General features: G+C 34.5%; 1 protein-coding gene and 1 pseudogene across 2 annotated transcripts; both read right to left on the bottom strand.

The window, feature by feature from the left end:
* Window positions 1–971: 971 nt before the first annotated feature.
* LOC147548376 (uncharacterized) lies at window positions 972–7,638 on the bottom strand. Of its 2 annotated transcripts, none has more exons than XM_086666830.1 (13): window positions 7,112–7,638; window positions 6,278–6,331; window positions 5,653–5,921; window positions 5,492–5,566; window positions 5,182–5,240; window positions 4,954–5,089; window positions 4,501–4,597; window positions 3,863–3,929; window positions 3,196–3,294; window positions 2,898–2,987; window positions 2,175–2,329; window positions 1,730–1,831; window positions 972–1,461 (listed from the first exon to the last, which is right to left on the bottom strand). In XM_086666830.1, the coding sequence occupies exons 3-13, from the start codon at window positions 5,903–5,905 to the stop codon at window positions 1,311–1,313; spliced, it is 1,284 nt and encodes a 427-aa protein (XP_086522956.1). In that variant the 5' UTR covers window positions 5,906–5,921; window positions 6,278–6,331; window positions 7,112–7,638; the 3' UTR covers window positions 972–1,310. The 2 variants fall into 2 exon arrangements, with proteins under 2 accessions (XP_086522956.1, XP_086522955.1); XM_086666829.1 differs by having other exon boundaries at window positions 4,501–4,600; window positions 7,112–7,434.
* A 4,576-nt stretch (window positions 7,639–12,214) lies between these two features.
* Window positions 12,215–13,888, bottom strand: LOC147548375 (monolignol oxidoreductase AtBBE-like 13 pseudogene; annotated as a pseudogene).
* Window positions 13,889–15,914: the final 2,026 nt, after the last annotated feature.

Genomic DNA, 15,914 nt, shown 5'->3' with positions numbered 1-15,914 from the left:
CTAGGGCGAAATAGGTTTCCTATTTCAAGCTAAAAAAGAATCATATTTCTAGTAAAATACTTCCCTAATTATCATTATAAAAGGGAGTGAATGAGAAAATATTATTCATACTTTCAAATAAAAAAGTCCTCTCGTATAATCCTCTCCGCCCATATCCTTTCAGATTAGAGAGATGAGACAAAGAGAGATAATCCTCTCAGATTATTCTTCTCGGATTATTCTTCTCAGATTAGAGGGGGTAGAGATGAGACAGAGAAAGAGAGAATCCTCTCAGATCGTATACTCTCAGACTAGAGAGAGACCAGAGATATGAGAGAGAGATAGAGATAATCCTCCCAGATTATATCCTCCTAGGTTGGAGAGAAATCATAGAGATGAGACAAGAAGATAAAGAATCCTCCCAGATCATATTCTCTCAGATTAGAGAGAGAGAGAGAGAGGGAGAGAGATCAGAAAAAAGAGACAAAGATAGATTTCTAAAGTGATTGTTTTCAAGAGAGATAGAAAGAGAAAAATATTGGTTTGAAGAAAATAAGATTATTGATCTTGTGAAGCAATTTAGTTTGTGTTATACTTCTTCAACCTTTGTGATAGTCTAGGATTTTTTCAAATCCGAAGGAGTAAGAAATCTTTGTATTTCATTTCTTGTTCCGTTTATCCGACATAGTTTTGGTGAAGAATTATTATGAATAAGTGTTTCTACACATCTTCAAGAGTTGTTCAATCCCCTATTGTTCTAGGAATAAACTAGGTCCCGTAGTTTTTTACTTTCTATCTTAGAGGCGGTATGACAAACGCACACTCACTCACCTTGCTGATAAATATCTTTTCACAAATTCTTATCTTTTTTACAATACAACTAGGTCATAATGATGTATGCAAGCACATACAAAAGAATTTCTTTTGAACAATGCCATTGCTTTCGCCAGCAGGCTCAGGTTATGCTTAGTTATATAAATGATAAATGACTCTTTACCACATCGAACTAGTACATTGATACCAAGATTATACATGACATACTTGCATTGAACACTTCACATCCAATTTAATAAAACTTTCACACAGAGCTATCCTGCATGCACGGAAGCTATAAAATTTTAGGAAAACATTAAAAGCAAAGACTGAAGATGACCATATGTATATATTGAAGAATAGTGAAAGTGAGTGCAGCTAATGGATCATTAACATTGGCACAGATTTGATAGAATACTTGTTCTAACTTTCTTTCAATTCACATTGTTGTATGCCTGAGTTGAGATTCTCCTGTATGGACCCTGTCTCTATAATATGCCGAGTATCACAAACTAACATTAGGTTTTCTTTGGACTCCTCTGATTAACAACATATTGAGTTCTTGTTGCGTCTTCATTATTCCACGAAGGGTCGACTGATGGTAGTTGATACTCATCAGGTTTAAGCGCCAATGCAAAATCTGGTAGTGGTGGAGCTGTTTCAATTATCCTGGAGCAACCCAACCAATCAAGAGTTAATGTCAAAATGAGTTGTCGAGAAACTAGGGGCGTCGGTGTCTGGGGAAAAAAATTATACTTCCATTTTAGGTTTAGAGGCACACCATCAAGACAAATGTTTGTTTTCTTTGAATAAAATAAGTGATTTGTGATTAAGTTCTTAAGTCAAAAAACTAAAGACTGAACTGAAGTCTATTAAGAAAACATATATCGCCCGGATTAGGGGCAAACCGAAAATACAAGAACAAGACTTAACTTACTTTTCGGAAGTGTAGAGATCTCGGTTGATCCGCACCTTGCTAGAAGTGTCTTTCGGGATCTTTTCAGAGAGATACTTCATGGTTCCATAAAGAGGTGGGTTCCTGTATGGTGAATAATATTACAAAAATCAAAGACTCAGACTGATGGTTTAATGCTAACTTATGGAGGAATTCTTTTGGCAAATGCAAAACAATTTAGGTAGCTACAGTAAAAGTATAACCATCTACAAACACATGTAACAAAAATAACATACATTCTTATCATCATAAAATTTCCCATTCTGCATACAAGATCTCTTGTGAACGAATTGAAGCGATATATATCCACATAAATACAAGAGACAACGACAATATTGTTTGTTTGCTGCTCTTGGAAATACCACTAACCTAGGCATATTCATATAAATAAATTTAGAATTTATGAATAGTTTTATAGAGGGGATACCTTGAAGTAGGAGAAGCTGTATTGAAAGCTTCACAAATCTTCTTACTTTCTTTTAGAAACTCTTCTGCTGCTTGAAGAGCAGCCACAGCCATGCCATGGGATTTCTCAGTGTTACCCTCATCAAGGATTAACCCATGGTAATAATATGCTGCTGCCTGACATAGACATAAAAGAACAACATAATGTATTAAATCAACATCTTAAAGATGGCAACTAAAATGGGAGAGAATGGTTGTTACAACTAGTAGTCCTAAACCCTTCTTTAATTCCAGTTATATTAAAGGAAACCTTTCTAGCAGGTAAGCATGAAGTCCTTACAAAATTGTTTTTTCCGTACAAAATACAAAAACAAAACTCTTGATCATTCTCCACTTTAAGACAAGCGAATAAGGAGTGGACCAAGTCTAAGTACATGGGGGCCATGTGACTAGTATTGATCAGGACTGATGCAAGACCACGTTTCAAGGTTTGAGCCTAGGAGTCAAATCCAGTTTGACCAAATCCAAACATTCAGATTTTCTAGTAAAACAACTTAAATGACTGAGGAGTGTTTACTTTGTTGGGATAGCCCCAAAAGAAACAAATTTCATGACTATGGGATGTCATATTATGTATCTGATGTGTCTAGAAGACTAGAACGATAGATTAATTCAATTAAATGGTATCTTGAACGGGATAAGAAAATCATACATATAAATGAGGGGAAAGAAACTGTCAGCATACCTTTGCTTCATTATGTTTCCACCTGACAAATAGCTGATGTTTTTCTCCCCATCCATTCGTTAATGAGAGGGGCATAATATTTTCTTCAGCCTATCAAAAAAGTACTCAGTTACACCAGGCAAGGATTATCTCTCCTTATTCAGAAAACGTGGAGCCATATGCTATATAACTTGTAAGTACTATCTATGTCTAACTTGAGACCTCTTTCACACTAAAAAGATCAGTGCAGTAGAAACCCAGTTCGTAAATACTGATGAAGGAAAAAAGCTGTTGCTTGATCAGTCACTGCCAATAATACCTGATGCCAGTATTTAACCATCTCGCAAGCAAGACGCCTTTTCACTGCCAGTGTGGCCTTAGCACTATCAATTGCCATCCCAAGTTGAATATCAACACCCTTCATCACATACAGTCAAAACCATAAGTCAGTAAATGAAGGAACTCCGAGTTATCACTAATTTGTCATTCCAGCTAAGTCAACAATGTATCTTTATCCCCAAAGTGTACAAACTTTAATGTGAACAGTGGAACTATGTCAATATAGTCAATAAATGAAGGAGCATCAAGTGATCACTACTTCTTTACACTAGGAATGTGTAGAAAACTACAAGAACAGGACAGCTCCTTGTATGGATGCAAATTTTGCTCTTTCTTTTGGAAGCATTAGTGATTCATGAACGAAATATGACTTAAGACCTTAAGGTGCATCACTGCAAATCTTTTTAAATCCGCAGTTCAAAGGGATTGAGTAATCCATTCAGAGAGGTAACATAGTTCATAGACATAAATAAGAAACAAGCAAACAGTTAACTAGAAACAACGGTTGGTTAAATAACAGTTAAAATCTTACATCGAGCAGTGACTATATGCGAATATAAGAAAATTAAATGTCAAAGGCACACAAGGAGAACAAAAGAAGCAGAAAAGAAAACAACGCAAACAAAAAATAGTAAATAAGTTAATACCTGCCCTAGTGCTTGTAAGGAAAGCGCTCGGAGCACCCTTTCTGTTAGGTCTACTGGAAGAACTCTCCTACAGTGAGAAGAAATGTGAGTGCCACCAAGGGTGGTGAGTTCGAAGCATGCATCCTATGTACAACAACCTTTTGAAGAAAGACAATGTAATATATAACCCGACAATAAAAGATACTAACGTACATTGAGCTTTGATAAAACTGAAAAGTATCCTAGTTGAGACAGTAAACCTCTAAATGGTCGGGTTTTTAGTGTATTTTGTATTATTGATGAAAGTGAATGCTTATTTCTAAGGCTCAGAACACCTATGAGCTATGGATACGACTTAGACATCCTGGTGAACCTTTACGGGTCAATGTGAATCTAGACTCATTGGGAAACGAGGAATTTCTATAGAGGGGAGGTGGTTCATATAACCTAGACTCAGTGATAGAATTACATGGGCTGATGATTATAAAGCTTCAGACACGCTTTTGCTGTTAGGCCGTCTGAAGGAATCATTTAGGGAAACTACCTTAAGTAGAAAGTGCCTGCATGGACCGAATCTTGACCCCCCTAAGAGAATCGCGCTTCTGACCACTACCAGACGATCTATTCAACAGTTGCATTGGTAATTGTAATCTGAATACCTGAGTTCAGGGGGCAACTGGGGGAGAACGTTCTGGAGAGCACAATCCAAATATCCAGCTGCTTTTAAGAAAATATCTATTGACATCCGTCTGCATTCTGCTACAAAAATGATAGAGAAAACAACTTGTGGTCGGATCAAAGAAACAATGTAAAAGGGTATTTAAGTTGTCAAGCCATCAGAATTGGTAGGAGAAAAGAAAAGGCAAGCTTTGAAGAACAAATAATAAACTTATTCGGTCAAACTAAACAAGTAGTTTGATTAATAAAAGCCATATATCTGTGAGTCAATATATTGGTGGAAGAAGAAATGAGTAGCGCTCATTAACAAAATAAAAGAAGGTAATCAAAATAGGCATGATGTACAAGATAAATGACAAAAGGTAGCCAAACTTCAGTAAATCAGATTCAGGAAGATCTGCAGCAGATTGTGTTGCAGTAGAATATACGCGCACCTTCTGATACTTTTGGCTGATAACCATCGGCTGCAGTTTTAGGAAGAAGCAGTACATTTGCCTGCGACAAGGATAGCATTGCCATAAAGTGTAACACTGACAATATCTCATACCAAGCATTTGACATGGCTGTTTCCTGAAGACAGAACAGTATCCCAAGTAAATCTTGATAAAGTTGAAAAGTTATATTCATTCATACGTACATGTAATCCATAAAAATGGACTTACCTCTGCATCATCCTCCTGATTGACCCAGATGAACTGTACTTTGTGCTGTAGATGGCTTCCTGTAGGATAAACTCATATAACCATCATGATTCAAACAGAAATAAGTTTATCACTTGCCAAGAGGACTAAAAATACGTCTTTTTCACATAAGGTTACTTAGCCTCTGTCGTAAGAGATTTAAAACTTTGTTCAATTTTTCAAAGTTGAGTAACAACATCTAGAATTATTATTGTTTCTCAGTCTGAAATAATTTATCTCTTTATGGCCAACGTCATTGAGCCGTTACATCATGCTTGAAGATTCTACCTACCATCTTTAACTAAACCCAGAAGAACCGGTAAGTAATCCTCAAGAGCCTGCTGAAGATCAGACAACGTCGAACCTCCTGCACAGGTAAGAAATTTTCCGTGATGGACCAACTAAAAAGTTATCTCAACAAAATCTACATGCTCCAGTAGTACATGAACAAACCATGTTGTGTGGCTGTCCTTCTCTTTGTTCTTGTAGCTGTTGGTGCTTCTTGAGCGGCCATAACAACTACTCGAGTCCGAAGAGCAGAGAGCCGCTCCACTAGGCTTTTAGACAGACTATCACCAAGAGGCTGAGAGAAATCTACAGACTTAGGAATTCTTAGTCCAGGAACAAAAACAGCCACCTCTCCTACATTCCCAGGTTTTTTTCTAATACCGCCAGTATCCTTTGGAACAGATGCCAGGCATCCCATATCTTCGAACCTATGTCTGCAAAAAATTAATTTCAAGCAGACATAACAATATAAAAAATGAGCCTTAATGCTTCGGAATATGTTAACCGAGATAGACATAAAAACATGTACACCATCACTCACATTGTAGTTTAAACGGATATAAACACGAACGAGGCAGTGGGTCACGAGTAAAGCACACATTATACAGTATTAACTCTATGATGACTTGTACACAAGTGGATTAGTTTATTAAATGCTAACTAATATACAGGAAAGAAGAAGAACAACTCACGGGTATCTTATATGCCAATTAAATGGATCTCTCTAAGACAGATAGAAATGAATGCATTTACCAACAATAGAAAACTATAATGAAAAAAAATTCCTAACCTTGTTTCTTTTTTTTTCTGAATTTCACTGTAGCGTCAAATCTTCTCCTGCTACCTGCATAAAGTAACACCAACAGAGTCAAAAACAAAACCACATAAAGTACAACAATCCCAATCTCATGGAAGGGTATGGGGACAGACCCTTTAATCTGTTTAAAAAATTTTCAATTTCTTTTCTTTCTGGCAGACAGATCCCAATATTATAGGTTCATTCATATATCCAAATTGTTTCTCAATAGAGACAAAAGAAATTGAAAGAAGAAAGTAACAGTAAAGGGAAGCTCAAGCAGAAAAGAGGAGCTTAAAGCTTTCTCAAAAGAAGAATAAAAAAACAAAATCTGACAGGTTGGAAATCTTATTATTTTAAGTATGTTTAAGACAACACGATTTGGGAATACTGTAAAAGTAACAACAACAATTAAACGTACAACAGTAGCAAAATGAAGATAAAGCAATCCCTAAAAGAATTCAATCAAATTAGAAATCAAAGACAGAAGTCATTGGGATCTGTTGAAAGATTCATCTTTTGAAAGAAGTGCAGATCGGTAAAGAACATTCATTAGTCGAATTTGGAAGTTCAATAAGATCAGCCAAACAAGTAAATAGAACAGAATTTCTTGATTTTCAACTATTGAAGATTTCAAAATGGCAATTTGATGGTCAAAGAAAACACAGAGTTTGAATTTTCAAGCCTGAATCTCAATAAACAGGAAAAAAAATCAGAAAATTCATCACCACTGATTCACTGAAACAAGTCATTAATTCAATTCAGTCTTTTCTTAGTGAAATTCAATACCACAAATGAGCAAAAACAGTCATTAAATTCGTTTCTTACCTTCTGAAAATCACTATAATCCATATTTAACATGAATTATTTCCTTGAAAAGGTGAATTTCACTAGCCATTTGAAGTTTGAACTGAGATTCCTCCCTATCAATCACTAAAGGAATTACTTGAGATTTCTCACTCTCATATAAGGAAAGAAACGCCAACTCTCTAACCCTAGATATTTATACTGTTTCGCCAATTGGCTGTCAGAAAGAAGCCCTAGAAATGTAGTAAAGAATTTTACAGAAAGTAGAGAGAGAGAGAGAGAGAGGAACTAGTGATGGAAAGGTTGAAGACGTAGACGGTAGAACTAAAAAGTTAGTTTATTACTTTGTTGTTGTGCGAGTGATTGGCTTTATAGAAGCGTCCAAATGGCGACTGATTAAGCATTTTAAATGGTGACTTTTGTCGTGTCACCAATCATTAGAGGTAGAAGTTTGAGATCTAATAATAACCCTCGATTTATTATCAGTTCAACAATGTTTCAACAATGTACAAAATCAATCTGGAGGCTTGTCTTTCTTTTTTGTTTTGTTTTTTTTTTTTTTTTTTTTTGAGGAGGCAGCATTGCATTAATGTAAAACGAGCGTACAATATACAAACAAGACAACTAAAGTAAAACCGAAACAAAAGAAGATACATAATTTCACACTTTTCGATCCTCATTTCTTCTTCCCCATTTTGCAAGTGCATCTGCTGGAGCATTACAGTCTTTTTTTTTTGTTAACATAATACAAGAAAACTAAACAACACTTGAAACAAAAGAAGACAAAGCGTCCCAAATCTTCCTCAAGTGATTCTTCTAGGGTCGCCCCTGACTATTTGGTGGTCCGAAGCGAAGTCTAGAAATGAGCCCCTTTGTATTATACGCAAATTTTAAGTTCACCTTATGTCCTCATGAACCTAGGTCGAACCCGATCCTATAGAATCTATGCATGAAACTAAATATTTTCCCATCATTCAAAAATGCATACATAATGTAAATCTTATCAATTTAATCCTGGCTAGATTCATCGCAATAGTTAACTAACATACATGGGAGCACTTTTTTGTGATGCTGAAATGGGACAAGAACATACATTTGAGTGGTTCTGTCTTTGGTTTTCCAGACCACTTGTTTTACGCGTCAAAATTTTAAGACTTCAGTTAATTACTTAAACATGAGGAATTCTAGTTCCCATACTACAATTAGTATCTAGAACAAGAACCTAGCTATCGTTATACAACATATATGGAAGTTGCAAATTGTAACAAGATTTTAGTAGTGTGTTTTTTTTTTGGAGAGAGTGATGTGTTTGTTATCTCGTGGAGTGACTTAAAACATTGAATTTGAGATCTTATAATATATTGGGAGGAGATTTCTCCCAACAAAATAGTCATTTAGATTCATCTACGATAAAATAAAATTTATCTAACTTAAATTATATATTAGAAGGAGATGTCTCCAACACTTAGTGATGAAGTCAAAAAAAATAAAAATACTCATCTCATGAAAATTTTAATTTTTCGTTCGAAAAATATCAACTAATATTATACTCCAATAAATATTAACAGAACATTCTATCATCAAAAAAAAAATAAAAATATTAACACAACCAACAAACACATACAAAGTTCAAAAAAATAAAAAAAAATAAACACATACAAATAAAGATGTAGCCATATCAAGATGAAATGGAGAATTCCTTAACAAAGAAAGATGAAATGGGGAATAGTGACCTAAAGAGAAGTGAGAAATAAAAAGTGGAGATGTAGTGGAAAGAAGCACAAAAATTACTTTAAAATCAGACGTGAGTCAAAACTTAAAAATAGTTAGTATTTGTTAAAGGGAAGAGGTATATATATTTTGGTTGGGCCCATTGGTTGAAAAAGAACAAAAGATTTTCCAAAAGTCTTAAATGTGGGTGGCTCTCATCTAATTTCCTGGTGCTGGGCTAGACTGAAAGCATTTATAGGTTGGAAATTCTTATAGACACTCCAAAAAATATGGCCCCAAAAATCTCCAAAATTTTGGTGGTCCAAAGCGAGGCATTGCTCGCTTTGGGCCAGGGTCGGCCCTGGATTCTTCCCCCCTCATTTAGCCAATGCATCCGCTATCGAGTTGTAATCTCTAGGAATGTAGGAGAATTTTGACTCGATGATGTCCTTCAGTTGTAAAATTTCGAACAAATGTTTCCTGGATTGTCATTGTGTGGTGAAAGTTTGAACCTCCAGAAATGAGATGATATTCAGATTGGCACTTTCTATATGCACGTGAGATATCTTGAGCTTCCCACATAAGAGTCTGTTTGATTGTCAGACATTCACATTCTTCCGCATTTTGACCTCTGGTAGTGTCTGCAAGAGCTGAGATGAAGTTGGCACCCGAATCATAAATAACAAATCCAAATCCTGCTGGTTAAGCTAAATCTGTAAAAGAGGCGTCAGTGTTGATTTTTAGAAATGGTGTCGATGGAAGGCTCCATTTTTTATGCTTTGGTTCTTTGATCTTCTTGTTTACCTTTAATGGTTCTATTGTAGAAGCTTGTATCATTTGTATGACCTGCATGGAAATTGTTTTTTGGATGTGAAGCAAGCCTCACGTCTTGCTTTCCAGATAAACCATAATATTTTAGCATACAAATTTGTGAGATCCTCATCCAGATCCTTCCAAAAAAGGATCCATAGTTTAACTGATTGTATATGATCCGTCCTGGCCTGAAAATAGAACCAAATCGCTTTGGCATAGTGACATTGTAGCAACACATGAGCTATAGTTTCATTAGTCTCACAATTTGTACAAGAGTATATATTACCAATAAATTTACCTATTTTGTCTCTCACTGGTAAACTATTGGTGCAGCATTTCCGTAAATTTTTTTTTTATCCGTGGTATAATATTCAATTTCCATATATGATTCCATTCCGTCGTATCGTTACTGTCTCATTGCCATTGGTTCAGATATGATGATACATCGATTTAACAATATAATTGTCAGATTTGGTTAAAGGCCATCTAGTTATGTCCTTTGCATCAGCCTACAAATTAATACTCATAATAGCATTTTTAATTTCAGTGGTGAAACAATTATTAATAATGTTTAGATTCCATGCATTTTTCGTAATTAACTGACTAACCCACTCTAAATTAGCATTTCTAACATTTTGAATAGGAGGCGGGTGATTAGGAATCCAGTTGTCTAGCCAGATGTTCACATGAGTACCTTTATTAACGTCCCAAAATATAATACTGGACACTTGATCGTAATGCTTGCAAATGGACTTCCACGACCAAAAATGGTTAGATTTAGTGAGGTTAGGTTTGGGGGACTTCGGGAAATATTTGGCTTTCAGAATTTTGGCCCAAAGATCCTGAGGATTTTTGATCATCCGCCACACTAATTTACTAAGAAAGGCTTGATTATCAATGTGAGGAAATCGAAATCCCAGACCCCCCATTTTACGGGGTTTGCAGATCGACGCCAAATTGATGGTATGGATAGTTTTGGTTTTTCCCCACCAGAAGGCCCTGTGCAAGGTCTCGATGCTATTACTTATGCTTTTTGGGATGGCAAAACATTGAATTTGGTATCGGGGAATGGCTGCTACTATAGAGGAAATCACTATAGAGCGACCAGCTTGAGAGAGGAGATTATTCTTCCACTTGGATAGCTTATTATGAATTTGGGAGAGGAGAGAGGAAAAGAGTTGTTTCTTATTCTTGCTGATGAAAAATGAGTGCCCAAATATTTGTCCAGGGAAGAGGATTGATGAACTTTAAGATTACGAATGATCATTCTTTTGAATTTCGAATGAGAATTCTTGGAGAAAAAGATTGTCGATTTGACATAATTTATCATTTGCCCCGAAGTAGGGCTAAATTCCGCGAGAATTTTTTTAGGATTGTGGATGTTCTCCAATGTGTTACGACAAAAAATAATACAATCATCACCGAAGAACAGATGTTTGATGTTAATATCATAGTTGGGGATCGAAAAATCATCGAACTGATTAAAGTTTACATCATGAATTTGGATAAACACTATAACTGTCAATTAAGATATGTTGGCCCCGAAAGGCCACATAAAATCTCTTTGGGTAGATACATTATGAATTTTTTTACTTTTTTATTTTTGACTTAAAAAAGCCCTTAGGGTCAGATCTCTTCTTATCTACGAGACTAGGATGAAAATGTGAGTCTATATCATTATATATTGTTAAATCTAATGTAGATTTAATTAAGTTATTTATTTAGTTCGAGTCTATACAATTTAGATTAAACTAGTATTAAACTAAGGTTAATTTATTTATATAATGTTTTTAAACGACTTTAGCTATAAAATTTTGGTAATCCAACTTTTAAGTCAGATAAGATACGAGTTTACTATTTATGTTTGATTTTAATTTCAATTGTTTTAGTAGAACTTCCATTTACATAGGACTAAATTTTGTCGAGAAAATCTCTTTAATTTTAGCCTCGCAACAATTAATTTCTGAATCTGCCACTGTTCATAATCTTCAGTTGAGGCCTAAATCTGTCCTACTAATATAAAACTAAACTTGCTCACTGAACATAATTTATAACTTGGTCAATTTGTCGGTGGTTTCTACTGCAATGTTCAGGCTGACCTCAAAAGGTGCTTCTTTGCTTGTGTTGTAGCTTTTGGGCTTGTGAAGGTGTAAGTCTGAATAAAATTTAAGCTTTGATTGAGGAAAATCATATACCTCTACGTTTATTTATAGTAGACATTAGATGGAAAAAAAATAAAAAGAGATAACATAACTTTAGCAACAACTCTAATTCTTGCCAACAACCCTTAGTTGGAGTGGTAAGAGGTATAATCTTCCACTTTGAGGTCAAGGTTTCGAGGCATGCTGAACAATTAAAATAAAAACAACTCTAATTCTTGTGTATCCAGCCGGTTTGTATATCTCTACATTACCTTCGTACTTTGTGACCAGCTTCCCGAGAGGTGATGAGATGGAGGAGAGAGAGTAACGGATATTTAACGGTAACAGAAAAAATGGGGCTATCTAGGTATTTTTGATTAAGTAGGGGGCCTCGCGGGAAACTGGTCACAAAATAGGGAGCCTTTAGGAAAATAACCCATCTTTTATTTAGATTGAATTGAACAATGCAACATGAAATGATACCTTTTATTTAATGTAAAAAGTCTCACATCTTTGAAACAAAACTTGTGAATATTTTTTTCTAAAATACGGTTGGGATACTTTGTTCATTTCTGAAGAAATTATCAGGATCAACTCTACTCTTTACTTGTACTAATCGTTCAAAGTTCTTTCCGAAATAACTTAATCCCCATTCCCTTGTCGACGCATTCTTGTGTGGACCTAAGTCGAGATCTCTATAGTTGATATAAGCTTCTCTTGGAGAGTTAGAAACATATGGAGTCATGTAATTGTATAATCTTCTCATCCAATTTACATGCTTTTCAGCTTCTTCAAGTCCTTCATCTTTCCAATACACCACATACTGAATCTGGAATAGGTTTCCATTTCTATGTGAGTAAGGAATTTCAGATTCTGAAATCTCACTCATTCTTCCACCATAAGGAACTAAAATCATGATAGGATTCTCTACTTGTGATAATATCTTCCATAACCCTTCTAACCCAATCTTTGGGATAGGTTTTTTTACATAATCTGATTTTGCTTTATATCTACTTTTCTCTTGAGTTCTATTCAATAAAACTTCTAATGCTTTTGGACTTTCAAGTGGTAATCCATTAAAATATAAAACAGATTTAATCCAACTCATCTCAATACAATCTTTCTCTTGTAACCCTAATTCAGGTAGTACTTCATTCATCAAATTAACAAGTTCTTTAGCACTTCGAAAAGACATGGAATCGAATGCGGCTTGTGTTACTTTATCATCTCCATTTATAAGTTGTATCATGACTCTAACAAAGACATCATGAGGTAGTTTATGTCCAAGATATTGCCATTTATGAACAAGCTCAGTAACATTTTGTCCCACGTCTTTGTTAACTTTAAAAACAGTCACAGTAGGTGGAACAGAAACCAATCTGATCTTCCATGAAAGGATTATCCCAAAGCTTCCACCAGCACTACCTCCTCTTATAGCCCAAAACAAATCTTCGCCCATCGATTTTTTGTCTAGTATTCTTCCATGAACGTCGACTATTCGAGCATCAATGACATTATCAGCTGCAAGACCATATTTTCTCATCATGCCACCATATCCACCCCCACCTAATAAACCACCAATACCAACACTAAGGCCAAAAGAACCCGGAAATCCAAGAACTTGACTTTTCTCCGCGATTCTATAATAAAGTTCACCGAGAGTTGCACCAGATTGAACCCATGCACTACGATCATGTACATCAATTTCTATCGATCGAAGATTGAATAAATCGACAATGACAAATGGAACACGGTCAGATGTATACGATAGACCTTCGTAGTCATGACCACCACTTCTAACTTTGATTTGCAACCCGAGACGTTTAGAACACAGAACAATTGGTGGGACTTCAGATTCATTCATGGGTGTAACTATAAGTTCAGGTTTATTGATATGATATTTTTGTGATACGAATCGAAGGTTCTGTGCAGAAAACTCCAAGATTGATGAATAGGAAGAATTTTTTGAGGTGTAGGTTGGAATAAGGGTTGAAGAATTAGAGATGAGGTTAAGACATGATAAGAAGTTTTTATGAATTAGGGTTGTGGAAGTAGAACATGAAACTGGGAACGAAAAGGAAAGAAGTATTACTGTTAGAACAACTAAAGATTCATAAGTTGTAGAAGTCCTCATCTTGAACCTATATATGTCAATCAAAATCCAAAATTAGCATATATTATTCAATAACCTTTTTTTTTTTATTAAATACTAATCACAACTTACTATTCACAATTTTAGCAGTTGACTATATCACAAATTGTGATAAGTAATTAAGTCAACTACTATAAGAATTCCATAGGATTATTAATCTTGAACTGGTTTAAAGACGACAGATCTAGTACCTCCCACTTTAGTTTCTACTGAACTATATTTCCTCGTGGACAATAAGACAAGATGAGGGAAATCACGATATTACCTTCGAAAACCAGGTTTCCCCTCTTGTCTTATAGGAATTGAGGTGAAGTATGATGTAAGATTGGATGATATCCTTCATTTTCGTTTCTCAATATCAAAAAATAGATAAGAATCATTGAAGACATTTTGTATGATACGAAGTATATTTCTAATATCTATTTCCATGGTTTTATTTTCTTAGAGAATCTATTTGAATGAAATACTATATTTCTATTACTTTTTTTTTTTTTTTTTGTTGAAATACTATATTTCTATTACTTGTTCCTCATTAGGATTCGCTACCATCGCAAGTCAGAAGTCAATTTTTTTTTATTTTAATTTATTTAGATACTTTTTTGTTGAAGATTACTTGGATACTTGACACCTAATATTTATTTGCATAAATGTTTAAAATGACATCTTTATCCATCAATATTAGTAAATTGCACTTTTTCCTATATATTGACAAATGACATTTTTGCCTTTCTATAATACCAAAAATGACATATTTACCTTTATGTTGTCAAAATGACATTTTAGTCTTTGTCAAAATTACATTTTTACCTTTTTTATAATATCAAATTGACACTTTATCCCTATGTTTTCAAAATGACATATTTACCTTCTTACAATACCAAAATGAGAACGCGAGGATTAAAATGTCATATCATTTTAACAACTTAAGGGTAGAAATGTCATTTCGGTGGCGTAAAGTTAAAAATTTAATTTGCGCGACACACGGGTAACCATGTTATATACAACACAAGGGTAAAAATGTCATTTTGACTACATAAGGAGTAAATAAAAAATTTTAATTGAATATTATATTTGTAGAAGTTGGTTATTTGAATTGGGATTATTAAGATGTAAATAATGTTGTTGGGCTTTAGGCCATGTCTAGTTGGGCTATAGGCCCGGTCTTGACAAATTTCTCGACTTAATGACTCATTTTCATTAAAAGACAAAAGTTTGACTTTGATCTGGACCGTTCTTTTATCCGTGCGATTCATCGAGGCAAGAATTTTGTCAAAGATTCTTTCTACACTTAGCATTTCTCATTACAAAATATGTAATTCGACGGAATAATAAATGACAATCAAACGAAAGAACTCTTATTTCCGTAAAAAATATATATATATATATATTCTATGGAAGACTTTCCATGAAAATCTTTTATTTTCATTGAATTATCCATCTAGTATCCAACACAACCTAAGAGATCGATATTTCCTACCCGAAATAAAATTTTATGGAAAAACAACCAGAACAATAAGAAATTTTACATTAGCAAACATAATAAAGTCTTGGATACCTGGCTGTGAGTGTTTCTCCAGGCACGGACCAAACTTTTTTCTTTTTGAGAGATTTTGATTCTTTTTCTTCCATGAAATTGTGTCTAGCTAATCTATTTATATACATAGTAGAAGGACAGAGAGATAGAGAGAGAGGTCATGGATTGAGCTCCTCCAATATAGCTAGTTTTTTATTAGTTGATCTTGCATTTTCATTTTGATTTGGAATCTCAAAATCCTTTGCAACTAAGATATTAAATTGTGAATTCTTTCCAAGTAAATATGTTTTGGTAAATCAAAGTAACCAATAAAGATCTCCTATTAATAACATTCTTTTGAAGGATTTACTTATCCTTCTCTTCTTCCTTGGCAAAAATTGGTATAATATTTAGATAAAATGTTGCAAAGTGCCCATTCCTTCATAGGTAAAAAGTTCACTCTTTCAACCAGCCCATAGATTTTCATTGTTGTAT

The sequence above is a fragment of the Eschscholzia californica genome, unplaced genomic scaffold, assembly GCF_041429995.1.
Source record: "Eschscholzia californica isolate CP2 unplaced genomic scaffold, dmEscCali1.0.p SCAF_3, whole genome shotgun sequence".
In the NCBI taxonomy this organism is placed as follows: domain Eukaryota; kingdom Viridiplantae; phylum Streptophyta; class Magnoliopsida; order Ranunculales; family Papaveraceae; genus Eschscholzia; species Eschscholzia californica.
This window is presented reverse-complemented; position numbering and strand designations above follow the sequence as displayed.